A 27,740-nucleotide genomic window follows, 5' to 3' on the forward strand; every position below is an offset into this window, starting at 1 on the left:
TTGATCTACAATATGGTGTTAGTTTCAGATATACAGCAAAGTGATTCAGTTATGACGTATACACACACGCATATGTATATTGCTTTTTCAGATCCTTTTCCATTGTAGGTTATCACTAGATACTGAATATAGTTCCTTGTGCTACACAGTAAACCCTGTTTTATATATAGCAGTGTGTGTCTGTTACCCCCATACTCGTAGTTTATTCCCCCACCTCCTCTTTGGTAACTATAAGTTTGTTGTCTCTCTGTTTTGTAAATACATTCATTTGTATTAGTTTTTAGATTCCACATACTTAGTACCAGTGATGTTATATGACGTTTGTCTTTGACTTACTGCGTGTAAGTGAGATGCTCTCTGGGTACATCCGCGTTGTGTGAGTGGCCATGTTTCATTCTTTTTCATGGCGGAGCGTTATTCCATTGCATATATGTGTCACGTCTTCTTTATCCAGTCATCTGTTGATGGACACAGATTGCTTCCATCTCTTGGCTCTTATGAGTAGTACTGCGGTGAACACTGGGGTCTGTGTATCTTTTCTAATTAGAGTTTTCATCTTTTCTGGATCTGTGCTCAGGAGGGGGATTGCCGGATCATATGGTAGCTCTATTTTTAGTTTTTTAAGGAACCTCCCTCCTGTTCTCCATAATGACACCAATTTACATTCCCACCAACAGTGTAGGAGAGTTCCCTTTTCTAGCTGTGGATCTTTAAAAACAAACAGACCTTATGAAAGGTTGTTGTTGAATCAGGCGAATACACCGGGATTCTTGGCCCCCAGAGGAGAAGAATTCAATCCGGGGCCAGAGACGAGGCTTGATCGCTCAGAGCTTTTGTGTAATAAAGTTTTATTAAAGTATAAAGGAGATAGAGAAAGCTTCTGACATAGGCATCAGAAGGGGGCAAAAAGAGTACCCGCTTGCTAGTGTTAAAAATGAAGTTATATAATCCAAAGAATATCTGGAGGTTGTAAAGACCTCATCAGACCTACTCCCATAATTGGCAAGATACATCCTTGTAAAGACCAGGTCTACTCCCATAATTAACATTTTAAGATAACAGAAGGTTGAATCCAAAGACTGTCCTTAGGCAGGATACATTATTGTTATATAATCCTAAGGAATGTGGAGAAAGAAAAAAAGTTTGTCCTTTCTTCCTTCTTGAGAATTCCAGACCCCTCTCTCCTTGGGGACCCCTAGACTCCCTATCTACCTGCCTAGGAACTGACTCTCTCACTTATTTGGAACTCAATGTGAAGAACTGTTAGAGGGGAGCTGCCCAGGTCAAAGTGGGGGACAGGGCTGGTCCCTCTCACACCGTCCTCTCAGGAGGCGCCTGAGGTTCCCAGAGCACAGGCGAAGGTGTAGTGAGCCTCCCTGGTTTACAGGAGAGGAAACCGAAGTCTTCTCTCTGGAGACTGTTGGGCGTCAGTTGTCCAGCTTGGAGTCAGGCTGTTTGGCGGTCGTCAAAGATGTGATCCTTGTCATTGAAGAGCGGGCATGACGTGCCCCGTGTCACAAGCAGGCTGTGGCACAGGACCCACAGGAGAGAGGGCAGGAAGACGGGACCAAACCCTTGTGCTCCCAGCATTGGAAGAGCCTGGAAGGACTGAGGTGCCCAGAGGAGGCTGGGCCTTGGACGGGCAGGATGTCGGCATGGGCAGGCTCAGGGAGAGGTTGCCCTTGGAGGCCTGCGGGCAGGAGTGGTGTGTGTAGAGTAGGGGCGGTGTAGGGCAGGTGGGGCGGTGTAGGGCGGGTAGGGGCGGTGTAGGGCGGGGTAGGGTGGGTAGGGGGTAGGGGTGGTGTAGGGGGGTGGGGCGGACATGAAGAGAACAGTCTGTCTAGAGACAGCAGTTAGTCACAGGATAGTGGGCGTGGAGTTTTTGGTAGAGAACCCAGTGCCATGTTCCAGGGGCCTGTGACTGCGGTCTCAGGAGTTGGGATCTGATCAGCTAGCTGGTGTGCATTTGCTTTGGGTTGCAGTCTGTTAGGATAATCTGGTAGCCATTTGAAAACTGGCTCAGCGTGGGGCACGTGGGTCTCATTGGGTTTTTGCAATGATTTTGGTCTGAATTTGCCTGGTGATGGTCGGTTTAAAAAAAGTGTAGATATTGGTGATTTGGCAAAGGAAAAACCTTTGTTGGGTGTTGATGCTGAGAAGTGGGCAAGGAATAAAAATGATGATGATTTGAGTTTAGGCACCAGGGCTGTTGATGGAATGCATTGAGTCAGACGCAAGATTTGAAGCAGGAAAAGCTGGGTGATCAGTTTGAGTAAGAACACAAGGGTCTTGGGATGTGGAGGGGAGTCGGGCAAGGCCTCTGACATTCCCAGAGTATCTCCTTTGGCCTCAATTACTCTGTGAGTTCAGCAAGACAGGTTAACAGATAACTGAAAACATGCTTTGAAAAGGTGAGCTGACTTTCCCCATGGTGTAAAGTTTGGAAGCCAAAAACACTGAGTCTTGTACCTGGTCTTTGGGTTTTTTTTTTTAATTTCTTTACAATTTTGAAAGGTTACTTTCCAGTTACAGTTACTACACAATCTTGGCTATATTCCCCCTGTTGTAAAATGCATCCTCGAACCTATCTGACCCCAGGCCTTTGTACCTCCCTCTCCCCCACCCCCACCCATCTGTCCCCTCTCCACCTTCCCACTGGTCACCGCTGGTTTATTCCCTGTATCTGTGAGTCTGCTTCCTCTCTGTTATGTTCATAGTTTGTTGTATTTTTTAGATTCCATATATAAGGTGATGTTATACAGTATTTGTCTTTCTCTGACTTATTTCACTTAGCATAAATATCGTCTATGCCCATCTAGGTTGTCACAAATGGCAAGATTTCACTTTTTACTTGCTGGGTAGTATTTCATTGTGCACGCACGTGTACGTGTGTGTATCACATCTTCTTTATCCAGTCCTCTGTTGATGGACGCTTGGGGGGCTCCCGTCTGCGGCAGCTGTGAATAACGCTGCTGTGAACACTGGGGGGCCTGCATCATTCTGGATCCGTGTTTTTTATACATATATATATATATATGTACACATATTTTATACATACATGCACACACACATACACGCACACCCAGGAGTGGAATTGTTGGGTCAAATTGTAGCTCTATTTTTAGGTTTTTTTTTTTTTCGAAATCTCCAGTTTCCCAGTGGCTGCACAAGTCTGCCTTCCCACCAAGAGCTGCCCTTGGCCTCGCAGTACCAGGTCCGGTGCTGCCGTGAGCGAGGCTGGGGCCGGGGCACTGAGCCTGTGCCCCTCGCTCCTGGGGTCTCACGGCCTTGACCTTGTCCCCGCAGCACTCCGTCCTGTCCCGGAAGTTTGTGGAGGTGATGACCAAGTACAACGAGGCCCAGGTGGACTTTCGTGAGCGCAGCAAAGGGCGGATCCAGCGGCAGCTCGAGATCAGTGCGTGTTTGCAGCGTGTTCTGTGCCCCCCTCCTGGCCTGTCGGGTGGTGGTCTGTCCAGTGGTCAGGCCCAGGGAGACGGGGCCTCCGGGTGGCTTCTGCCTTCCCTTTTGCGCGCCAGCCGAGGATGGGCCTCACGGCACTGCCCCGCCGCCTGGATGTCCTGTCTTAGGCTGAAAGAGGGTGGCTCCGTGCTACCAGGTCCAAGCGTTGGTTGCCATGGGAACCAGCATTCCCGCATCCATGGAGGGAAATACCTGCTACACAGCCCTGCTTCCTGGGGCTCATGGCATCTTTGCTGCCTGTTTGACAGCAGAGAATGGTGCAGGTTGCCCTGTTTGTGTAAAGGAGTTAATACAGCCTCACCCTTTAGGAATCAGTAACTTTAGGAATCAGTAGCAATCAGGGCCTCACAGCGGGGAACATGCTCTGAGTGCAGGAACTGAATGAACGTGGTCGCAGGCAGGGAGGGCAGGCCGGCCAGGGCCTGGGGACAGGGCGCACTTGGGCGGAGCAGGGTGGGGGTAAGACGGTTGGAGGGAGGGCTCACCTGGGAACTGACCCCTCATCCTGAGGACTTTGGACCCCACGGCAGAGTGAAGTGGGCCAGGAGACGTTCCGAGCTGGAAAGGAATATAATCAGACATGGACTTCAGGAGGGTAATTGCTGATAAGGTTGAGGCTGGATTGGGTTAGGGGAGACATCGGAGAAAGGCGAGCAGGCTTACAAAGGCCACGGCTTTAGAGTGAAACTTCCTGTGCCCCCGCTGGGATTTCCAGACGGTTCAGTGCTAAAGAACTGCCTGCCAGTGCGGGACACAGGAGGCGTGGGCTCCATCCCCGGGCTGGGGAGATCCACTGGAGGAGGAATTGGAAACCCACTCCAATATTCTTGCCTGCAAAGTCCCACGGGCAGAAGCCTGGTGGGCTACAGTCCACAGGGTCGCAAAGAGTTGGACACAACTGAGTGACTGAACACGACCGTTTTCAGGAAACTTTTGAAATGATGAGGTTTGATCATCCATCTGACACTCTCCTTCTTTTGTTATAAAGCTGGCAAAAAGACCACCGACGAGGAGCTGGAGGAGATGCTGGAGAGTGGGAACCCTGCCATCTTCACCTCTGGGGTGAGTGATGGTGCGGGGTTGGGGGGTGGGAGTCCCACAGGGGTCCCCGGGGGGCTGAGGTGGGCCTGGGGGCCAATGGTCCATTTCTCTGCGGCCCGCCATAGATCATCGACTCTCAGATTTCCAAGCAAGCCCTCAGTGAGATTGAGGGCCGGCACAAGGACATCGTGAGGCTGGAGAGCAGCATCAAGGAGCTTCACGACATGTTCATGGACATCGCCATGTTGGTGGAGAACCAGGTGAGGGGCTGGGTACTGCGGGGGCGGGGAGGGGGCTTCCTGAGGAGGGCGGGGGGGCTCTGAGAAAGCCTCAGGGGTTGAGTGGGGAGAGAGAAGCATCGGGAATTGGCGTCGTGGAGTCCCAGAATCCCAGTGTCCTGATAAAGGAAGGCACCGGGATCCTGACACTTGGGGCGGTTGCAGCCTCGTTACTCCTGCTGGTTACTCTGGCCTGGAAGTCATGTCTAAGTAACGTGAGGTTTGAAGTGCTCTGTAACATACCTGTTCCCTCTGGCCTTGGGACCATCATCGTTATGTTTTATTAGTGACACGGGTGCTTAGTGGTGATGCCTTACAACGCTCTTCTGATGGGAACTGTCGGCGCTTCACTGGTGACACTGAGAGCATGGGGCCTCCCCAGTTTATGGTGAACAGTCAGGCGTGACGGAGACTTGTGTGTTTTCCCATTTTTGCTTTTTCTTCTGTGTGAGTTTTTCCAAAAATGTTGACTGTTTTTTTTGCTGAGGAACAACAAAGGGACAGCAAAGATAATACCAGCGGGAAAACTCGAGTCCCTCACGGCGCTGAGCTTGACAGCCTGTCTTGTTCCGGGCCAGCTTGCCCAGGGACGGACGGCTCTGTTCCCTGCCTGTGGGGTCAGTGTCACGTATCTCGTGGCTCCCGCTTCTTAGGATGCAGTTAAAGTGTAACGCTTTGGAGCCACTCTCACCACGAGCTCCCAGGGGCTCTGCCACCTGGAAAGGATCGGAACCTGCTTCCCGTGTAGCAGGAATCCTAGTGGAGCCCGAGCACCGCGTGGCTGGTTTTGACACGTTTCCTGCTCTGGGCTCAGGCACCTCTGCTCCATCCCCTTCTGCCCTTGGAGACTGTTCCTCCTGTCCCTCCATCTGCACTCTTGTTTTTTCTCCCCACACTGCCTTGCGGAGGAACTGGTTTGAGAGTCAAGTGATGGTAAGTGCCGTTCTCTCTGCAGAAAGCCAGGGGTTGCGTGGAATGAAGGTCAAGGTGGGTGGAGGGAATTCCCATCTTAAGATGCACAGAAGTCAATTGGAAAGACCAAACTTCCGGTCAGGAAGTAACAGCTGGGGAAGGGTCGGGAATCTTGCAAAGAAACCGTGATCTCTTAACCAGATAACTCAGGTAAAACCAATGTCTTGTTACTTACGGGGCCTGGGGATACCTTAGAGAAAGCAAGCGTCCCCACCTCAGCTGTTTACTGAGCACCCACCGTGCGCCAGGCACGTTCTGTAGTAGCGGGCACTCGGTTCAGGCTGAACGAACTTGGTTCAGATCTGAGTGACCAGGAAGAGGCCAGCCTCCTGGCAACATGAGAGAGATGTATTCTGGCTTCTCTTCTCACATGTTTCATTTTTAAAAAAAGGGGGCGGGGGACCCTTCAGGATATTCCAGGCGTCTAGACCATGTGCTCCTGGCGTGCAGGCGCTGTCTCGCACGGAGAAGTAACTGAGTGAATATTTCGGGGCCGGGTGACCGCCGCCTCGGCCTGGGAAAGCACTGGCGATCACGGGGAGGTGTGCGGGGTTACCCCGCGGAAGGCCACACTGGCAGGTTTCCAGGTGTCCCTGTGGCCTCTGTACTCGAGCTGGGACCATCCTGGGGTGCATGTCCAGGGCGTGACAGGAGTCTGTCCTCCGCAGGGGGAGATGTTAGATAACATAGAGCTGAATGTCATGCACACGGTGGACCATGTGGAGAAGGCTCGGGAGGAGACCAAAAGAGCCGTCAAGTACCAGAGTCAGGCCCGGAAGGTGAGCCCCCCGCCGCCCCCAGAGGACAGGGTCCATCGTGTGCGCTCTCTTGCTGTCTCCTCCCTCTCCCTGTGTCTGTCTCTGCTGCTACCACCTCTTGCATCCGGGGAAAGGGCGCCATGATTGACCGTATTGAGAACAACATGGACCAGTCCGTGGGCTTCGTGGAGCGGGCCGTGGCAGACACCAAAAAGGCAGTCAAGTATCAGAGTGAAGCTCGCAGGGTGAGCCCCGTGTCTCGGCGGGACCAGCCGACTTCTCTTCTCCCTGGTCGCCCCCATCCATGTCCCTGAGATCTCCCTGCCTTCCTCTGTCTGGCCTCCTCCAAAAGCCTTCGTCAGCTGTCCTTAGAGAATAGCTCCCCTTCCCTCCCCAGCGTGTCCCGCATGGATCTGGCTCCCACCGTCTCCACCCAAGAGCCCACGCTGGCAGGCAGCTCTGCAGGGTGGACCCGTCACTGCCCAGCGTTCCTGCTGGTCCGATGGACAGAGCTATTGGTCCATCCTGTGTTACACGTGGCTCCTCTGCCCTTCGGAAACTTGCTCTGCGCTGCCTTCCACTCTGAAAGCCCACACCTGTCCTCTTTGATCTCTTTTCCCTGCCCACATAGTGAACCCAGCTATGTGCTGATGGCTATGTGAACACTCTCTCTCAGGGCACGCCTGTGTTTTCTACTTGATAGATCAAACAGTTGGGAATCACTGAAGTCCCTGGCCACCTAGGAAGCGTAGGAACCTGGGATTCAAATTCGGGTTCCAGCCCAGCTCTTCCCGTCACCTCATCCTGCTCCACTGCCCACCCCCACCTCTAGTTCTGGTGCCCCTGTTGCTTGGAGCATCTCTGCCCAGTCACTGCAGTAGCCAGCTCTGGTGGGGTTTGCTTTTTAGCCTGCTCTTTTCTGACTTTGCGCTCTGATATTTTCATTCTTCAGTTCTTTTTCTTCCAACTTTAGCTGTTTCTTGGGCAGGTGCCTAGGGAGCTAAGAAGTTATTTCACATGATGAATCCTGTCCTGTTCACAACAGGACCTGTACTTTCAGACTCTCAGTCACTGTCCTGGGTTTGACAGGTGGGAGTGTTCTTTGGGGGAGAGATGGATGGGAGTTTGCATTTAGGAGGACTGTGTCAAATATGTCTTCATATTCCCCCCTGAAAAGGAAAATCTCAGTCACGTTATATCTCGGTTTACTGCTGCTTAGAGGCCCCGTGACGGTTGTGGCTATGTCTGTCCACGTGAGGGCTGCAGTGTGAGCTCGGAGCTGATGGAGGCTCCGTATTTCCCCTGCTGGCACTGCGAGTGCAGAGGCAACCTAAACAAGAGATCCCAGTGGAACGTCTTTATGTAGCGACGTCAGCTTTTCATTTCACTCTATCTGGGGTGATAAGAGGCTTCCGGTGCAGAGGTGGGTTTTGGATGGCTGACTCCAGCTTTTTGGTGGTTTGTAATAATGACTTGTTTTTATTTCTCTTCTCCCTCTCTCCAGAAATTGGTAATTATCATTGTGATAGTAGTTGTGTTGCTGGGCATTTTAGCCTTGATTATCGGACTTTCCGTTGGGCTGAAGTAAGGGCGGCCGCGCTGACATGTAAGTAAAGGGGAGGCTCTCGGGACTCTGGACCGGCTCACTCTTGAGAACCTAGCCTGGGATTTCCGCTTCTGCGTCTCCTCTCACGGTGGTCTGTGGACACGCCGAGTGCTCCACACTGTCAGTCCCATGCCTGCTCTTACCTCCGTCTCATCCTCTTCTTGGGTCCTGGCTGCAGCCGGGCTTGGTCTCTCGTTGGTTTGTACCCCGAGGGGTCTGGCCCTGCTCTCGCTCCTGTGTCAATGTGTTCTTCATTTCCCGAGCACCTCATCTTCACTCCCCATCCCAAGCAAGCCTGCTCCTCAGCTGGGTGTGGTCTCCAGCTGGGATCTGGGGCATGTCCTCTGAGTTCTTGCTGTCTTTCAGGGCTGTTGGGCTTTGCATTCCCTTTCCTTTCCTTATAAATGGAGCTTTGAATCGGGATTCATGGCTGTAGGGTTTTGTGAGTGGCTGACTGGCTAGATCTCGAATGATACAGTTGCTAAGGTGTTTTGAGTGTGCAGTTGTGCCAACACCTAATACAGGCATCATTGGCTCCTCACACCACCTTCAGGAGACAGGCGCTGTTATCATCTCTGTTTTATAGGTGAAGATGCTCAGGCTTAGAGAAGTTAAGTAACAGGGCCAAGTTTGAGCACACAGCTAATAGTGGACCTAGGGGAATTCTATGTCTGAGCTACTCCTCGTAAAACAAGGTGGGCATTTATCATCGTCTGTAAAGTCTAGAGAGCCTCAGAGGATGCCGACTTTAAAATTTAGGATATTGATTTGTAAAAAAATCTGGTAAAAACAATAGAGCTGACCACTGACTCAGGGTTCCATGTATGTAGCAGTGGCATGGCAAGTGTTACTGGGACTGTGAAGACATCTGTGACTTCTGAAGTACTTCTCTGACTAAAACATAGCATTATGCACGGTTAAAAACAGACTGGTAAACACTGAAAAGGTGGACAGAATTAACTTTTAATATTATTGCTGATAATCGTATGGCACGTTCACACACTCGGATGTGGTTTTACATCATTCAGACTATGGTATCCACAGTGTGGTCCCCAGTTACAAGGTCACAAGCATCATTTCACAACACTCAAATCTCTTTGGGAATCTCATGTTCAACAAGATTGTGAATATACTCTCAATTACTCAACATGTTCCCAACGTTGGAGGTTTGCTATTATTCTTTTGCTATGACTAACAGTATGGTTAACTTCCACGTTTTCCCCTTTCTTACACGTTCATAGAAGGTGGGTCACTGAGGTGACAGATACATAGATGTGACGCCAGAGCTGACCCTTCACTTTTTGCCTCAGTTTGCCTTTTCTTCCTTCCTCCTCCTCCCATGTGACTAGAGGATCTCAAAGTCCGATTATTATTTTTAACCATAAACATTCAACTTCTTGAGACATACAGGTGACTGATCTCTCATAAATAATTAATTGATTTGCTTTTTCCCCCTCCTGGTACTTGGACTCTAGTCCTTGACATTTTTTTGTTTGTAAAATTTTGTTCTGACTCTTCACAATCCCCCTGGAAAGGATATTAACATTAAGAAAAGGTATAATAGTCAGTATCTCTCCAAATCCACGGATGAAAGATGTCTTTCAAATTCACAGGGCCCCTCACCATTCCTAATTCCAGGAATTCAGAATGTAAATCATTTTGTAAAATGAGGAGGCAGATCAATCCATTGTTTTTAGCTGACTTACCCGACTTCTAAGATGCTAAGTTGCTGAGCCCTTGCTGGGTTGCTTCCCTGTTCCCAGACTGAGTCCAGGCCAACTGGCACACAGGCCTGGACTCGAGAATCAGAACTCATAAAAGCAGATACCCTACGTCTGTGCTCCCCAGTTGTGCTCTGGGATAACAGCATCACCCCCATTTTCATCGGGGAATCTCGGTGGAGCTCAGGGAAGTTAGGAACTTGCCCAAAGCCTGCTCAGCTCGCAAGGTAGAGCAGCCGTAACAGGCCTCCAGGACTTTTCCATGTCCTGTTCGCTGTGCCTTTCTGCTTCTAAGACAGACTGGGTGGGCACAGAGGGCGTGAGAAGACTCCAGTACCAGCAAGCCTCTGAGCTGCATTCAGAAGGACCTGATGGGGGTCCTGCACACAGCACGAGTGTCTTTCTCCAGCTACTGTGCCTCTCCACCCACATGTCCATCCACAGAGCCGACAGCCCCTGGGAAGGGTTCTAAGAGGCCCAGGGGTTTCCCTTTTTTTCCCCTCTCTCTCTTGTAACAGGGCTTTTGGATCTTCCCAGGTGGCTCTGTGGTGAGGAATCCTCCTGCCAAGCAGGAGATGTGGGTTCAATCCCTGGGTCGGGAAGATCCCCTGGAGAAGGAAATGGCAACTCACTCCAGTATTCTAGCCTGGGAAACCCCATGGACTGAGGAGCCTGGCGGGCTGTAGTTCGTGGGGTCACACAGAGTTGGATACAACTGAGCGACTCAATAAGACCAGGACGTTCGGGTTCTCGCATGCTGGGTGCTTACTTCAGGCCCTGTCGCGGATGCCCGTCGGCTGTCGGGTGAGTGTTGACTCTTCCACGATTCTGTTTGCAGCTCATCTCTCCTCTCCGCCTTCCAGGTGTGTGGCTGAGTCTTACTGTCGCTCTTCGCCGTCACCCGGGGTGCTGACCCGACCAGCATCTCCCCCCCAACCTGTTGTAGAGCCTGGTTTCACCCCAGCCTGGTGTGGCCGCCACCCCTGCCTTCAGATGGGAGCAGTGTGAATGGCCTTCCTGAGAGAGTGAGCCCCGTTCCTTTGTTTCCCTGTAACCACCCCTGGACCCGACCCGCAAACAGTCTCGCCCGGGAGGAGCCTGAGCTCCCTCACCGCCTTTCCTGCCCCACCGGCTCTGAAGCACCTTATCCTGGACTGTAGGAACCAAGCCAGCTTCTGTCTCCCCTCCGATGTGTCAAACTGTGTCCTGTGCCTTGGAGAGCCTACCTGAGACCTCCCCAAGGTGCTGTACTGTCTACCTCATGGAGTGTTCTCCCCAGCATTGTAACAGTTTGTTTTGGAGTGGGATATCTTTAACAAAACAAGGGGATTCTTCCAAGTTTGGCAACATAAGACTCGGGCCAGAGTCTCCCGCCTGGCAGGATCCCAGTCCCCCCAGCTTATTGTCCTTGTCTGAAAGCAGGAGGCATGGGCAGAGGTCGCTGTGGTCTCGGAAGCTGACTTCTCTGAAGCGCAGCCTTAAAATGAAGCTCTCAGTGTGCTGAGCTCCATGGCGACCTTCCACCTCTGTCTGCTGTACTTCCTCACGTGGGCTCAGGGACGCACTGCCTGAGACCATCATCTGAGGTTACTGTCTGTGCAGGCTGGGCTGTGGGGTCACCGTTCCCATGTCTGGGTCTGGGAGCTGGCTGTTCACTGTGAGAGCGATGGCTGAGAAGCCACTGCGGGGAGGCCCAGAGTAACCAGGCCTGTAAAATCAGCCGGGGCTGAGGTGCTCGAGGCTCAGGCTCTGGGGAGCTTTCAGATGGGAGCTGCTGTGAGTATTCAGGCATTTCATGTGTCCAGATGTGTTGATAATCGTGTGTGTGACAGGTATGTGCATATATGCATGGGTCTCTCAGGAAGTAGGGAACTGCAAATGAGGATTTTCTAACCTCAGAAGAATACCTTGAGCTAGGCTAAAAATCAGGAATCATAGTAGAAACATGATCTCATGTCATTGGGAAACTTGCTGTCTTCTGCACAGGCAGTCAGACTACCCAGATGGCTGGGGTGGGCACCAGGCGGGTCCCCGCTAGCAGATAGGAGGAGGGACGAGCTCGCCACCCCTCCCCGCTTGCTGCCGGGGCTGGGCTTGTCCTGAGAACACCACATCGCAGTCTGGTTTCATTCGCGCGACCGTGGGGCTGTCCTGTGTCCAGGACTAAGCCAGCTCGGGAAGCCGAGGTCCACTCAGCAGTTCTTCCTGCTCCCAGGTTAGTGGACTTGATAGATTCCTTGTCGCCCCCACCCGTCATGGAGGAAACAACAGCCAGGAAATTTTTAAGCGTAGTTTCTGTGCTGAGCCAGTGTGAGCCCCTGAGACTCCTGGCTGGTCCTGGCCAGCTCCCGATTCGTATTTCAGCTTTGACTTTAGTGCTTTCTAGGAGAGGGGAGCAGCCTGACCCAGGTACCCCGCCTTCCTGTGCCAGGGCCACTCAGCCAGCGCCCAGCACTTGGACGGAGCCGAGGGGCCCCCGTCGCCTGTGGCTGTGATGTCCGACTCAGGCCTGGCTCCAGCAATGCAGGCAGCCAAGCTCCAATCAGACCTTTGCTCTCCTGAGACTTGGGCCTGGGGCTTATCATTTGGATACAAGTGAAGGGTTTGTTTGTTTGTTTTTTTAATGTAAACTGGATAATTTTAATTGCTAATTTAAAAATAAATGACTCTATATACTGACTGTGAAGAGTTCTGGCTCCAGGTCCCTGTGAAACACTTGCTGATGGGCTGCCCCAGGTGGTGACTTGTGTTTGTTTAGGAAAGGGGTGAAAAAATTTTAACCCGGTGCTAGAGCAGGTGGATCCAAAGTTCTAATGTTGAAAACGCTTTAACTACCAAAGAACGCACTGTAAAGCTCCACGTACTGGGTCTTCGATTTCAAGGGATCCCCCAAAAGACTTTGGCTTACTCACTAAGAGTATCCGTGGCTCTGGGGTAAGTGGGGTGAGCCTGATGCCGCAAGGCAGAACGATCCTGAGCTTGCTGTTCAGATCTGTGACTCGCTCACTGAGAGGTGATGTCTCTTAGCATCCTGGGTTCTAGAAGCCAGATCCATCTTCCTTTCCCTTCACATCCGCTTCCACGCCCAGACCCATCCCCGTCTGCCTTCCTCTGCAACCCTCTGTGCAGTGACGTCATTTCTCACGTGCTTTTTCTTTCCTCGTCTGGAAGAACAGAAGAAGATCATGATCATGATCTGCTGTGTTATCCTTGCGATCATCTTAGCTTCTACTATTGGGGGCATATTTGCCTGAAAAGAACCAAACAGGTGAGCCATCTCTGGGGGCCGGCGGTGGGGAGGGGGTCAGGCTTGTTTTCACCTGAGATGCTTGTGTCCTGAAGGCTTGTCACCCCGTGCCTTAATCTGCGTGGGACTGGGTGCTGGAGTAATGGTTGGAGAAAACTGAGAAACAGGGACATGAGTGAAGAGGGAGCTGGTAGAGCATGGGTGGACGAGGAGGCAGAAAGAGGCGGTCTGTCCTGTAAGCAGGTCTGGCAGCAGAGGGTTTTGTTGGGAATCCTTTGCCTAAGGGTGTTGGCTTCCTGTAGCGAAGGCCCTTAGTGAAGGCCCTCCCACAGTGAGGGCTCTCCCGCAGCGAAGGCTCTCCTGTAGAGAAGGCTTTGGCACATGGGAACGGTGGAGAACAAATTCGTTAATGACTAGAAGCACCCTGAAACGCTGGAAGAGGGCCACAGGGTGAACCCAGAGTAAGTAACGTTCTTCCCTTCCGAGGTCAGGAAGGTTTTGCAGCCCTGAGTCATCCTTCATGCCTGTATACGGGAGTGGTGCCCCTGGCCGCGGCCACCCTGCCGTGTGATCTATGATCTCCCTCCGTTTCTGTCGTCCCTTCAGCCCTCACAGATGGACCCTCACCTGCTTTCTCAGTCCTTCTTCCACCTCTGTGGGGCCGCCGCAGACTCCTCCTGAGTTCTTCTTTCCATTGTGAAACCTCGTATGACACAGGACCTCAACCACCTCCCCCAAAGTGATGCAAAGGGAGACTTACGAGAATATGGCCTTGGGCGGCAGGCAGGGCGACTGGGCGGGGAGTATGGCACTTTGTGGCGGGTTAGGAAGGCGGTTCACGGAGGAGAATGCATAGCAAGGAGACCGGTTAGGAAATGGGACTCAGAGCTGGAGTCCCCTGACGTCAGCTGTTGGGGGCAGGACTTCAGCGCAGGGGGTCATCAGATCTGGGCGCTGCTGCTTCTGCACTTCCGGTTCCCACCTTTGACCCACCCTGCATCCCTGTCCTTCTTCAGAGCCTCCGTCTCTGAGGCGATTGTCCAGTGATAGACCCTGAGCATGGCTCCTCACTGCTGTGTCCACAGTGCTTAGCACAGCACCTGCCATTTACAGCTGCTGTCTGTCCACTTTACTATGCTGATTTCTGCTATGGACAAATCCTTGGATTTGATTCTTCAACACTTTAAGGCATCAGTGGGAAATGATCTATATCACAAGTCTATAAAAATACCCCGGAGTGGATTGATCCACTTACACAAAAGTACAGGAGCGCCCCCTCACCCCCCATTTCCACAACATACACTTTCAAGTCCTTTATCTACGGGAGGTGGGGATAGGAGAGTCGTCAATAGCCTGTTACTTTGCGGAGATGGCGTGCCCCAGGACTGTGGTTCTGTAATTAAATGTGGACCCTGAAAGAAACAGGTTCATGCTGTGACTGAAAGCCCCACAGTCATCGCCACCACTGCTCCGTGAGCCCTAACAGAGGTGACGATGTTAGGTCAGAAGGCCAAACGCACCCGTCACCATTCCTTCTGATTCATGCTGCCAGCTGAAACGGGCAGCACTGGCCAGCGACGCGTGTACAACAAGCTGTTCCCAACACTGTCCTCTGTTCAAGGTTCGGGTGTGTTCTAACGCAACTCAGCGATTAGTTATTGTACAAGAGATTCACTAAAAATACATTAAAAATCACAGTAGGCGATTCTTGAGGGCCACTCAACTGCTTAGATGAGTCTGTACTTTGGAAAGTAAACTATTCTGCCATCAAGTCTAACTTTTTAAGAAAGTGGGGTGAAAAAATGGACACTTTAGTCAGTGTGCCGTTTTCTGCCCACTTTCAAAGCAAATGGTTTAATCTCTCTATCAATCTGTATCTCCTTTGGTTTGCATACAGGATAGCAACCACTGCTAGCTAGCTCTGAAAAACAGATGATGAACTTTGTTCAAGGCAAACACAGAGCTGGGACCGTGGGCCTTTGAGTGACCCAGCCCTCGCTCATTCAGCAGTAGGGATCTACCAGGCGGCCCCTGCACTGTGCTAGGACCTGTAGGGACACAGACGCACAGCCAAACACCCTCCATCCTCAGAGGGTTTCCCGCCTAGCAAAGACCACAGCATTCAGCTTTTCTATCAGTTCCTTTCACTAAAAGGCAAGGGCATGTCTCTTGCCACACTGTCCAACATCCCCGCTTCCGTGACTGAGAGGAGATGGGTAGCTGGGCATAAATAAATATGCTGTCAATTACTCTGTGCACTGCTGTTTTCTCTGTTTTTTCCAGAAACAGTAAAAGTTTGTAACTAGTCAAGTGGCATAAAAACTAGCTCCTGAAGTGTGTGTATGTAAAAGGTTGACTTGTATCAGAGGTGGAAAAGGAAACGTGATTTAGCCTTGAAGACATTCCTCTTCCCGTTGAGAACCAGTCAATCAGGTCTGGTTCTTAATCCTTTAAGGGACTGAGTGACCAATGAGAAGTTACATCATCTTGAGCTGACGCTCAAACTTTAATATAATGCACTTAAAAGAATCCGACAGGTGATGTACAGTTTTTCAGAGCGTCTGTTCATATGCTGCTCCTCGGTTATGACATCAGAGGTACCCAACGACCCGAAGGACTGGCTTAGGGGCACGAAGGCGCGGATTCCTGCTCCTGAGCCTCACTACACGCGCTCAGGCATGTAGAACTTGCCCCAGTACCGCCCCCGGTGGGTCAGGTCGTAGGGGCTCAGCACCTTCCGTATCCCCAGCATGTTGGCGGTGGCGATGCGCTCAAAGGTCCAGGGGTTCTGGTTGTTCCGTTCTCGCTCCTCTTGGTCTTTCTGTATCTTCTCTAGAGTCTCACGGCTCACGGCCTTGGCAGGGAAAGGCAACTTGTGGGCAACTTGGTTAAGGATGCCTTGTACCTCCTGGAATTCGCAGCGCCCGCCCACCTCGACTATGAGGCGGCCCGCCTTCACAGGAGTCACGTAGTGGTCGATGGCACCCTTGCCGCCCCCCATGCGCTGCCCCATACCCTTGCGGGTGATGGCCTTGAATGGGGCTGGTACTCGCCATAAGGCAAACATGTTCTTGGGGTCCATGAAGCGGTTGATTGTCAGGCGCATCATTTCAAAATGCCCCCAGTGGAGGTAACCGCCACCCAGTGCCTAGAAGTGAATGGAAGCATTAGAAACACATGGAAATTTAGATATCCTTCATTTGTGCTTTAATAGGTGGCGTTAGTGGTAAAGAACCCTCCTGCCAATGCAGAGGACATAAGAGAGACAGGTTCGATCCCTGGGTTGGGAAGATCCCCTGGGGGAGGCCATGGCAACCCACTCCAATATTCTTGCCTTGAGAATTCCATGGACAGAGGAGCCTGGCAGGTTAGAGCCCACAGTATCATAAAGAGTTGGACACAACTGAAGCGACTTAGCACGCCTGGGTGCTATTCTTATGTCTCTTATGGAAACTGTGGCTTCAATGATACATAAGAAAGTAAAAATATAAATTCTAATCAGTACGGTGGAGGAAAAGCCTAGGGTATGAAAATAACTGAGAACAAGTGTGGACCCACTTCAACGGACAGCCAGGGAAGACCTCTTTGAGGAGGTGACGTTTATAGCTAACACCAGAAGTGAACGAACCAGCCAAGGGAAACAGATGAGCAAGCCCACAGTGAGCCAGAGCAGAAGCCAGTGTGGCTGGGCGGAGAGAGGAACGCGGAGCAGACCGAGGTGCTGAAAGGCTGGCAGGCGCTGGCTGGACAGGCTTTGGGAAGCGGACTTGAAAACCTCTGGCTGCCTGGTGGGAACTAAACCGGCGTCCACAGCCATTTGTGTAGGTGACGACATCAAGTTTTCACAGACACTACCTGATGAGTAGGATATGTCTAGACATCCCACATACTAAATCATGGATAATCTTGATCAGAGGTTTGAGTAGATCTCACGGTCTGACTATGGGATAAATGAGGTAACCTCTTCCGTCTCCTGCTTTTACATTATTTTCACTCTACATTAAAAAACATTTCTGACTCAGTGCTTACTGGGTGCTGCACATCAGTTTAAAGAGCTGCTGCTGGCAGTTCCTGTGAAAGCTGTGGAGGAAGAGACCAGAAGGAGCCCAAGGAGTCTGTTTTAGTCCCTGGCTTCCGTCCTGTAGCCGTTTGACGCTGAACTCACCAAGATTGCAAAATTGCCTTCTGTGAACTCAGTGGCTTCAGTGGAAGGACCTCGTATGTCACGCAGGTTTTTAGGCTCTCTTCTCACTTTAGGCACAAGTGGTGCCCTTTCGACAAATCTCAGCTTGGGCTTTTCAGGAATGGAGACATCTAAACGGAGCATAGACAACCAAGAGTAAGTCAAACCAAAGGATTTGACTTTGGTCAATGTTGAAGGATTCATTTTTTTCCTAGAAAGATTCATAACCACCAGGTCAAAGCCTTAAAGTTACCACTCAACAACAATTCCACAAGATTTACCTTGTGGGTGCTTTCATTGACACTGGAATTTTCTGACTATGACAGCTGTTGATAGAAATGTTTTTGAACCTTTTAAGATAGCAAAGTTTTAAATTGACAACCAAAATGCCTTTTTAAAATGCCTACCCTAAAGGGACTGTTAGGGAAGGTATAGAGATATGAGACAGTCACAAAATAACACGAGGTAACATTTTTTTGTGTATGTGAATGTTTTGTGTGCTGGAATTAAGCTGAATTCTTTACATGCATTATCTCATTTAATCTTCAAAACAACTTTACAGCCCTGTTTTTTTAGGGCTTCCTTCTTAAATTTTTTAAACTTTTAAAAGTTTAACACACGTATATTAAAAGGTCCAATAAAAAATGTGAATTATCACTAAGTGAACACACAAACATACACACATAACTATCATCCAGATAAAGAAATGGAAGGTAGTGCTTTTAATCTCCATTTTATAGAAGAGGAACTTCAGGCCTGGAGACATTTTATAATTTGATCTGGGCCATCCAGTTAAAACAGCAAAGCTAGACAGTATGATACTATATTGTACAAAAAAGTAGCTAAGTTCTCCTGCTTGCCACATTTTTACTGGGAGACTTACAACCTAGTACTCCTTTGATCAATGCTCTTTGCTTTATCTATTCAAGGGCATTTCACACTGAGAGCTGTATATATCCTACCATGTGTTTGCCCGGTGAAGGTAGGTGGGCTGAAACCCAGGCCACACACAGTACGTCTGATAAAGACACATATTGTCACTTTGACAATATGGAAAAAAAGTAACTTGTAAGTCATTTACAGTTATTTCCATAGTAAAATAAGCATGGGTCTGTGATGGAGTCAAATATAAAACAGGAGACTTTAAGGACTACAAAAACTGCCCCCTGCCATTTCTATGTGTCTTGGGCTTCCCTGGCAGCTCAGTGGTAAAGAATCTGCCTGCCAATGCAGGAGATGTGTGTTTGATCCCTGGGTCAAGAAGATCCCCTGGGGAAGGAAATGGCAAAAATCCCATTGTCAGAGGAGCCTGGTGGGCTACAGTCCAAGGGGTTGCAGAAGAGTCAGACACGGCTGAGCACACAACAGAGAAACTTAGTAACATTTTCTCCCGTCTCCAAGGCTGTATGCACTCCAGGGGTGCAGTAGTTTCAAAGTTATGTGTCCAAGAGGAGGCCTTCAGAGGTCCAGGCATCTATTTTTGAGATTTCCAATATATTTTAGGAAGTGTAAGATTTATCAAATTGTGGCTTACCTTGACTGTTTATATTAATTAATGCTTCTCACACAATAGGTACATGCACATATGTGACCTCATTTGGAGCAAACATCAGAAGTCTAAATTGGAGGCCGATTAGGTGCAGCTGAGAAGGGGGCTGCGGGTCTCGCACCAGTGGTAGGCCATAGGGGAGATAATCCATGAACGATTTTAGCATTTAGAACACCGCCTGGCATAGAGTGTGCCTTCAATACATGACTACTGAATGGATGAACGGGAATGGGGGCACAAGGAAACGCCGGCTCTTCACCCACCCCCCGCTAGGTTCCATCACCGGAAAGGCTTATAAACCAGAAGCCAGATAAGCTCTCACCTTCAAACGTTGGCACCGGGAGCAGCGTCTTCAGGCCGGCACTGGCGGGCGGCGCTGCCCACGAATCTACAAAGAAAGGTCAGATTAAACCCCGAAGGCGACAGGCCCAGGGCCTGACGCGCTCTGCGCCTGACGCTCCTGACAGAGCTGTCCTGTGGGCCGCGGGCTCCACTCTGGGAGACCCTAGGCGCTCGGTCCCCGAGAAGGACCGGCCGGGGACTCGGGGGCGACCCCACGTTGCGCGGACGCTTCTGCACGAGTCTCTCCGCGTGAGGGGCGAAGGGCGCGGCAGGCTCGCTTGCCCTTCGGCACCCGCGAGGGGGCCTCAGGCGATGCCAGACACCCGACGGGGGGCGTGGGGGTGAAGCCTGGGGGACAGGGGACAGTGACCTGACAGGGTCGCTCGCAGGAGGGGGGCGCGGGCGCCACTCAGCAGCCGCCACATGGTCCGCGCGCGGGGCCGCCGAAGGCGACGCCCGGGAGCCCAGTCCCAAGCTGCTCCAGCCGCCGCGCCGTCGGGCCGGAAGTTGCGTTCGCGCCGGTCCAGGCCGCAGAGAGTCCCGGGTGGAAGTGGAGAAAACCGGAGGCTCGGCACCTGGATTCCGGCCTGGCGCCCGCGGGGGCTGGCGGTCCGTCCCGATATGGGTCCGGCGGGGACGGACGCTGTCTTCGCGGAGGACCGCGCGGAGAGGGCCGGGCGCGCGTGGCGAGGTGCTGCCGTGCGGTTCACTGCAACCCACCGCCTCTCGTCCCTCCTCTCTCCCGGGACAGTGGGAAAAAGCGACGGACGCATGATTACCTTAACGTTTCCCGGGAAACTGCGCCTCGTCCTGGCTTTGCTGCTGCTGCTGCTGCTAAGTCGCGTCAGTCGTGTCCGACTCTGCGCGATCCCATAGACGGCAGCTCACCAGGCTCCCCTGTCCCTGGGATTCTCTAGGCAAGAACACTGGAGTGGGTTGCCATTTCCTTCTCCAATGCATGAAAGTGAAAAGTGAAAGTGAAGTCGCTCAGTCGTGTCCGACTCTTAGCGACCCCATGGACTGCAGCCCACCAGGCTCCTCCGTCCATGGGGTTTTCCAGGCAAGAGTACTGGAGTGGGGTGCCACGTCCTGGCATTGAGCCCTCAACAAATCTCTGCGACAAGCGCGTCCTTACACCCACTTCGCAGATTCCATCTCCAAGGCCAAAGGTTTAACTTTCTCCAAGGCCAAAGGTTTAACTTTCCCCAAGTCCCACACCGGGAAAGTGGTGCAACCCGATTTTGAGCTTAGTCTGTGATTCCAAAACCCACAGAACGCACAATGTCAAAACCCGGTATCCAGTTAAAATGAAAAACGGTGTGATTATTCTGGGAGAAGGTTGGGCAAGTCATCTTTATGCGCCCGAAGCTTTTTCATATTTAGAAAGAGGCTCTTTCCCCAAGCTTCTAGACGGAAAATGGGATTACCAGTTGAGGCTGATGTCTACTGTACTTCAGTTCAGTGCAGTTCAGTTGCTCAGTCGTGTCCGATTCTTTGCGACCCCATGAATTGCAGCACGCCAGGCCTCCCCGTCCATCACCAACCCCCGGAGTTCCTTAAACTCACGTCCCTCGAGTCGGTGATGCCATCCAGCCATCTCATCCTCTGTCGTCCCCTTTTCCTCCTGCCTCCAATCCCTCCCAGCATCAGAGTCTTTTCCAATGAGCCAACTCTTCACATGATGTGGCCAAAGTACTGGAGTTTCAGCTTTAGCATCAATCCTTCCAAAGAACACCCAGGACTGATCTCCTTTAGAATGGACTGGTTGAATCTCCTTGCAGTCCATGGGACTCTCAAGAGTCTTCTCCAACACCACAGTTCAAAAGCATCAATTCTTCGGTGCTCAGCTTTCTTCCCAGTCCAACTCTCACATCCATACATGACCACTGGAAAAAACATAGCCTTGACTAGACGGACCTTTGTTGGCAAAGTAATGTTTGCTTTTTAATATGCTATCTGCTGCTGCTGCTAAGTTGCTTCATTTGTGTCTGACTCTGTGCGACCCCATGGACTGCAGCCTACCAGGCTCCTCCATCCATGGGATTTTCCAGGCAACAGTACTGGAGTGGGGTGCCATTGCCTTCTCCCAATATGCTATCTAGGTTGGTCAAACTTTCTTTCCAAGTCTACTGTACTTAAGTCCTGCTAAATCCGCGCATGGTCTTTTCTCCAAGGATTAATTTCGTAAATGGCAACAGTAAAACCTGTAATCTCGCAGAGCTGTTGGGAGAACCCTCCCTTCCCACAGTTTTATATACTTCTTGACTGTTTGCACGCTGAATCTGTATCAGATGAGTTAGTGGGTTTTATTGCAGCCACTCATTTCTGTCCCAAGAACAGCTCTGAAAGGGTTAAACTGCCCCCCACCCCCAGCTGCCTGGCCTGGGTCAGATTTTGGGCAGCTCTTCTGTGCTCTCCTTGCCTCTCCAGAAAAAGTAGGTGATTCCCACGTGCTCAGGCATTTAAAAGTCTCAAGCTGAATGCTGTATAATATTGTTTTGGGTGGAGAATAAACCTGCAGTACAGGCACTCGTTGATTGGACTCTTAAGTCTTTTGGTGCCCTGAAACGTCTACCTCATTACTTATTTTAAAAGAACTAAACATTAACTCATATTTCTGCATTTAAGTAGTAACTGTAATATCTATTTTTTCTTTCTAAGAGTTAAGTACAATGGAGGCTACAAATATGAAAATCCAGTGATCCTATCTTTATGAATTTATGTAGAGAGGATATGATGGGAATATAAACAGCTAACATGGAGATATGAGAAGAATAAATAAAGGGTGTGAAAAATGGAATCATGGACCTGAGGTCTTCCTGGATCACAGAAAATGATTTTTCCCCTCAAATTTTTCACAGCGGTTTATTTACACTTCTCTTCTGATAGTTCAGGGCTAATTGTTTGTAGGAAAATGAGGTTCAGGGATTAAATGATTTACTATACAGCTAGTGTGGTGCAAAATAGGGAATCTTGACAGACTTAGTTTTGTTGGAATGTTTGCTAGCATCTCCCAAAAGTTGGTTTTCAGACTTTCCTCAGGCCTTCGTTAAACATGTAAATATCTGGTTCCTACTTATTAAGAAACTCTAAAGATGAGGTTCAGGAATTCCTGTCATGAACTAGCCCTCCCAGTGATTCTGATACCTAATCAAGTTTGGGAATCTGTGCTCTGCGAGCACTTCGAAAGTTTAAAGAGTAGAGTATAGGCACAAGGTATTGTTTCTGGATTCTCCAGGCCAGTATGCACTGAGATTTATAATTTTCCTATATGTATAAAAATTATCTAACACCTCCGTTTTTAATGTCTTATTTTAAACTCCAGAGATGAAGATGACAGATCTGTAGCCCAGTCCCAGGTCCAGGTGTTGACTGGACACAACATGCATGGCGCACGGAACATGCACACACACACGTGTGCACGCGCATGCTCTCATTTTAATAAAAATATTGGATTTTTGCTTATCAGATTCTAATCAGAATATCATAATGTAATAAATAACCATGCAGTCTCCACTTCAGGAAGCCCACAGAACCTTCTCAAGGGGTAGTTAATATCAGCTTTTTAAAAATAAACCCATTTAGCTTCCATATGGTGTAGAGCATTTCCAAAAGGGCAGTGGTACCCTAGTTTTTTCCACAACAAAAACAACGTACTGGCGACTTCCCTGGTGATCCAGGAGTTAAAAATCCGCCTGCTGATGCAGGTGACACAGGTTTGATCCCTGGCCTGGGAGAATCCCACACGCCTCGGAGCAGCTGGGCCCGTTCGCCACAACTATTGAGTCTGTGCTCTAGAGCCCGCGAGCTGCATCTGCGCCATCACACCCCAGCTGCTACAGCCTGAACTTCTAGAGCCCGTGCTCTGCAACGCGAGGACCACCGCAGTGAGAAGCCTGCACACGCAACCAGGAGCAGCCCCTGTTCCCTGCAAGCAGAGAAAGCCCGTGTGCGGCAAGGAAGACCCAGCGCAGCCAAAAACAAGTAGGTAGGTTAAAGACACGCTGTGCTCTAACACAGTATTAATAATGAACATACTGGAGAGACCTGCTGTTTACCAAGCGCTCTCACACACACATAGGTTATCGTATTGGAGTCCTTTTTTTCTGTAGATGATGGTGGAAACAAGGCTTAGAGAAGTCTCCCTTCATTGCATGTGTATCTACTGAGTATCTCCCTTACTGCCCTGAGAGGCATGAGAGTGTCTCCACATGTCCCAGAGCTCTCCAGCTAAATTAGAGTCAGTCAGACTCTTGGGGGGTTACTAGAGTTTTACAAAGGAGTTATTTCCAGCATTTCTCATGGAGTGAGTCAACAGGCACAAAGAATGGATCAACTTCTAATTGTTTGACCAACAAGAGGGAACAACGACAACTACTGTTCTTGCTTTTGTCTTGGGATTTACAGGCGAGATCCATGGTGTTTCTATGAATGGTTTCACCATAGTGAATGGATCCCTATTGTGGCTTAGTCAAGTTATTTACAAGCCTGTTATTATAGACCATGCTACAATAAACATCCTTATTCATACAATTTTGGTACTGTTTTGGTATTTCTATTGGGCAAATTCCAAAGAAAAATCACTGGATCAAAGGGATATTTATTTAAAATCATTTTGCCTCATAAAATTGCATAAAACTAGCCTTCACCAACAATGTATGAGCATGACTGTTATACACACCCTTTCTGAGAAAGGATGTGAAAGTTCTTTTAGAGCTTTGCCAATATGACAGGTGAAAAACCACATCCAATGTTATCTTTATAACAGGACTTTAACACAGAATTGCTTCTGGCTCAGTTTGGCCTGATAATTGCTGTAATTCAGATTGAGGAGTTGAGCTTCCTAACCTGGACTTATTAATATAAAGGAGCTGATAGGGATTGGCTTTGCTATTCTCAGCTACCCACTCTCCTCTAGTGTGCGGTTCGTTACTCAGTCGTGTCCAGCTCTTTGGGACCCCATGGACTGTAGTCCGCCAGGCTCCTCTGTCTATGGGATTCTTCAGGTGAGAACACTGGAATGGGTTGCCCTTTTCTTCTCCAGAGGATCTCCCCAACCCAGGGATCAAACCCTGGTCTCTCGCATTGCAGGCAGGGAGGGTCTTTACCACTTGAGCCACAAGGGAAGCCCCAGTCTGTAAGAAGCACTGGAAAAATTAAAAAAGACAGGGGAAACTGGTGATGACAATAAGGGTTTCTTTGGACAGAGTTGATATTCTGTGAGTTTCACTTTCCTCCTGGCTGGTCAGGGATGAAGTGCTCCATGAGGCTCAGTGAGAGGCAGTTCAAGGTCATCTCGTTGACACAGGACTGGGGAAGTCTGCGTGTGGAGGCTGACCAAAGCAGCCTGTGGCTTCAGAGTAGAAGGAAGTAGCCACGTTTGCACTGATGTCAAGTCAAAGGTGTGACTTTGCTGGTGACCGGAAGTGGACCCCCGTGCAGGGCGCAGTTTTCTCGTGTCCTGGCCAGCAGGACCCCTTGGAGAGGCGAGGCGAAAGAAGCCAGAGGAGTTGTACCGATGGATGGCCAGGGCCGGCGAGAAGAGTTACAGGCAACAGTCAACTGTTCAGCAGAGATAGATGTGCCCACATCAAGGCACCTGCGATGTCCTCTGCAGTGAGTATGTGTGTCCCCTGAAAACCCCATGAAGCTCCCGGAGGAGAAAGAGGATGCTTTAAAATGTACCCTGGGTGACTTCCCTGGTGGCCCAGTGGTTAAGACTTTGCCTTCCAATGCCAGGGGTGTGGGTTTGATCCCTGGTCGGAGGGGGGGGGGGGGGGCGAAGATCCCACATGTGACCCGGGCCAAAAAACCAAACACAAAATGGAAGTAATATTGTAACAAATTCAGTAAAGACTTTGAAAATGATCCACATTAAAAAAAAAAAAATCTTGAAACAACTATCTCGGACCCAGTGGGGTGCTGTAACAAAGTATCCCAGATGGTGGCAGAAACAATAGAAGGTTACTGCCGGGCTGTTCTGGGGGCCCAAGTGTGAAGTCAAGGTGTCAGCACATGGGTTTCTCCTGAGCTGTGGGGAAGGGTCAGCTCTAAGCATCTCTGTTGGCTGGTAGATGGCCGTCTTCTCCCTGTGTCTCCTCATATCCTTTTCCCTCTACGTTGGTCTGTCATGTGTCCAAATCCCCACCTTTTATAAGGACTCTAATCTTATTGGATTGGGGCATAACCTTGGTTACCTCACTTTAACTTGATTTCCTCTGTGAAGATCCTCACTGCAAATAAGGCATTTTTAGGTATTGCTGGTTAGGACTCCCGCTTACCTTTACTAGGGGGAGAGGAGGGTACAGGTCAGCTCCTAGCAGGTGCCATGACTGTAAGCCATCCCAAAGGGATCAGAGGTGAGGGGTCGGGGCAGGAAAGGTCTTCAGTGTTGGTAAATGTGCAGAAATGAGAACTAAAGACCCCTCCCCTTGCCTCCATTTTTGTTTTCACCGCTCTCTCTCTGGCTGAAACTGGAAGAGGGGAGCAGCCTTACTTTTAAATGCGATTCCAAGTTTCAGTTATTACACGGTTTTGGACATTTTAGTTACTGAAGTCAATATGTTTTCTGGGACTGGAAGTGACAACATAACTTTTGTTTTTAATCAAGGAGTGAGGAGAAAGTGCAACAAAACAGCCTTCCAGCGTGAGTCTGGATCAGCAGTAGCAGGCTACGCTGTAGCTGATTTCCCATAGCATTCTCTGAGCTCTGCGTAGTGGCCTTGCTTGCATCCTGGTTACACACTTTGCATATTATTTTTGGCTGCACCCTGCTGCGTTCGGGGGTTCCCTGACCAGGGACTGAACCTGGGCCCCCTGCCTGGGAAGCGCAGAGTCTTAAACACTCAACCACCAGGGAAGTCCCTAGTTTGCAATTTAAAAAGTTACTAGAGATGATGAACTTTTCTCATCTTTTTGGTTTCATGTCTTTTTGTCTGTTTTTCTGTATGTGTGATTTGCTTTCTTGTGTGTTTTGAGTTTCAATCACACTGTGCATTTTTTTCCTTCCAGATTCAAAGCTGCTTCTTGTGTATATTAACTCCTGTTCAGGTGTATGTGTTTTGATTTTTTTCATCTTTCAGTACGTCCTTTAATTTTTTTTGAGGCATGATGATTATAATTTTTTAAGCAGTAAAATCTACCAGTAATTTTAAGAGTTTTTGAGACTGATCATATGACTATAAGGGACAGATTGTAAGGCTCTAACATAATTCTTTTCCAAGTTGAAAAATCCTCATTTGATATGTGACTTTATAATGTACTAAACTTCCCACATTTTACTTTTTTGGGTTCCTTCTAACATTTCACTCCACTCCCATAGTCTCTCTGTTCTGAGACCAGTGCTGCAGTTTTAATTATTGTTATTTATTACACATTTTTACATACATCCGGTCAAGTTCTTCACTTTTGCACTTTACTCTGCAAAAAAATATTATGGCACATTTTGCATGCTTGGTCTTCAAGATAAAATTTAAGACTGTCCTTTTCTTTTTTTTTATTTCGCATTTGTTTTATTCCTCCAGGTATATTGTTAGGTCCTTCGAAAACATGAAAGGGTAGGTTTTTTATTTATTTTTCTTTTTAAAACAAGTTTACTTATTTTTAAGTGGAGGGTAATTGCTTTACAGTGTTGCTCTGCCTAGAGATTCCAGTACTACGTTGAATGAAAGGGACGAGGATGGGCATCCTTGTCTTTCTGAGCTTGGAGGAAATGCTTTTAGCTTTTCATGGTTGAGTAAGATGTTGGCTGTAGGACTGTCATATATAGCCTTCATCATATTGAGGTATATTCCCTTATTTCCACTTTGTTGATTCCATATTATTTTAAAATCGGGGGTAGTATTTGGCACTAATCTTCCTTCTTTTTTCCCTTGCATCTTCACAAAAGTAGTTAGGCACAACTGACCCCTTCCTGACTTACTTTTGAACTGTGGTGTTGGAGAAGACCCTTGAGAGTCCCTTGGACAGCAAGGAGATTAAACCAGTTAATCCTAAAATAAATCAACTCTGAATATTCATTGGAAGGACTGATGCTGAAGCTGAAGCTCCAATACTTTGGCCACCTGATGCGAAGAGCTGACTCATTTGAAAAGACCCTGATGCTGGGAAAGATTCAAGGCAGGAGGAGAAGGGTACAACAGAGGATGAGATGGTTGGATGGCATCACCAACTTGATGGACATAAGTTTGAGTAAACTCTGGGAGTTGGTGATGGACAGGGAAGCCTAGCGTGCTGCAGTCCATGGGGTCGCAGAGTTGGACATGACTGAGCGACTGAACTGAACTGACCACTTCCTGTGGGAAGCAAGCTCAGCCTTTACCAGCCATGACCACTAGAGGTCACAAAAGCACTTAATATAGTCACTGAAACACCGGAATGCAGTCTGGAGCATTAGCAGTTATGCAAAAATAAACCCATACAGATTGCATTTAATTAAGGTATTTTCTCAAAGTGGAATTGTGATTCCTCATAGCAGACCCATCGTCACCCTCACTCCCCTGTCCCCTACCCCTGCCAATACAGATGAACACAGTTAATCACTAGTGTGCTGAGTAGCATCAGT

The 27,740-nt window shown here is 49.5% G+C and overlaps 3 protein-coding genes across 15 annotated transcripts in view; 2 read left to right on the forward strand and 1 right to left on the reverse strand.

Moving 5' to 3' along the window:
* The window catches only part of STX3 (syntaxin 3), a 49,745-nt gene extending 34,316 nt beyond the window's left edge, over window positions 1–15,429 (forward strand). The window contains exons 6-11 of one of the 6 annotated variants that reach the window (XM_055547240.1): window positions 3,307–3,415; window positions 4,469–4,542; window positions 4,647–4,781; window positions 6,440–6,550; window positions 13,033–13,124; window positions 13,595–15,429. In XM_055547240.1, the coding sequence (XP_055403215.1) occupies window positions 3,307–3,415; window positions 4,469–4,542; window positions 4,647–4,781; window positions 6,440–6,550; window positions 13,033–13,110 (507 nt within the window). In that variant the 3' untranslated portion in view covers window positions 13,111–13,124; window positions 13,595–15,429. The other 5 variants (XM_055547241.1, XM_055547238.1, XM_055547239.1 and 2 more) reach the window with 5 other exon arrangements.
* Window positions 1–27,740, forward strand: part of LOC129627729 (oocyte-secreted protein 1) — a 216,392-nt gene that overhangs the window by 87,113 nt on the left and 101,539 nt on the right. The gene's annotated exons all lie outside the window — the stretch shown is intronic.
* On the reverse strand, window positions 15,583–19,781 carry MRPL16 (mitochondrial ribosomal protein L16). Its single transcript, XM_055547244.1, has 4 exons — window positions 19,548–19,781; window positions 19,158–19,223; window positions 17,269–17,417; window positions 15,583–16,251 (listed from the first exon to the last, which is right to left on the reverse strand). Exons 1-4 carry the CDS (start codon window positions 19,600–19,602, stop codon window positions 15,766–15,768), a joined length of 756 nt encoding a protein of 251 aa, XP_055403219.1. The 5' UTR covers window positions 19,603–19,781; the 3' UTR covers window positions 15,583–15,765.

This window comes from Bubalus kerabau, chromosome 15 (assembly GCF_029407905.1).
Source record: "Bubalus kerabau isolate K-KA32 ecotype Philippines breed swamp buffalo chromosome 15, PCC_UOA_SB_1v2, whole genome shotgun sequence".
NCBI lineage: Eukaryota > Metazoa > Chordata > Mammalia > Artiodactyla > Bovidae > Bubalus > Bubalus kerabau.

Excerpts from the sequence above, each read along its gene's own strand:
- MRPL16 (XM_055547244.1), bottom strand. The coding sequence starts at position 19,602 with ATGTGGCGGCTGCTGAGTGGCGCCCGCGCCCCCCTCCTGCGAGCGACC. Across the intron at positions 17,418-19,157 it reads CCCGGTGCCAACGTTTGAAG|ATGTCTCCATTCCTGAAAAG; the intron begins GTGAGAGCTTAT and ends TGCTCCGTTTAG. Across the intron at positions 16,252-17,268 it reads AAGGCAATTTTGCAATCTTG|GCACTGGGTGGCGGTTACCT; the intron begins GTGAGTTCAGCG and ends ATTCACTTCTAG.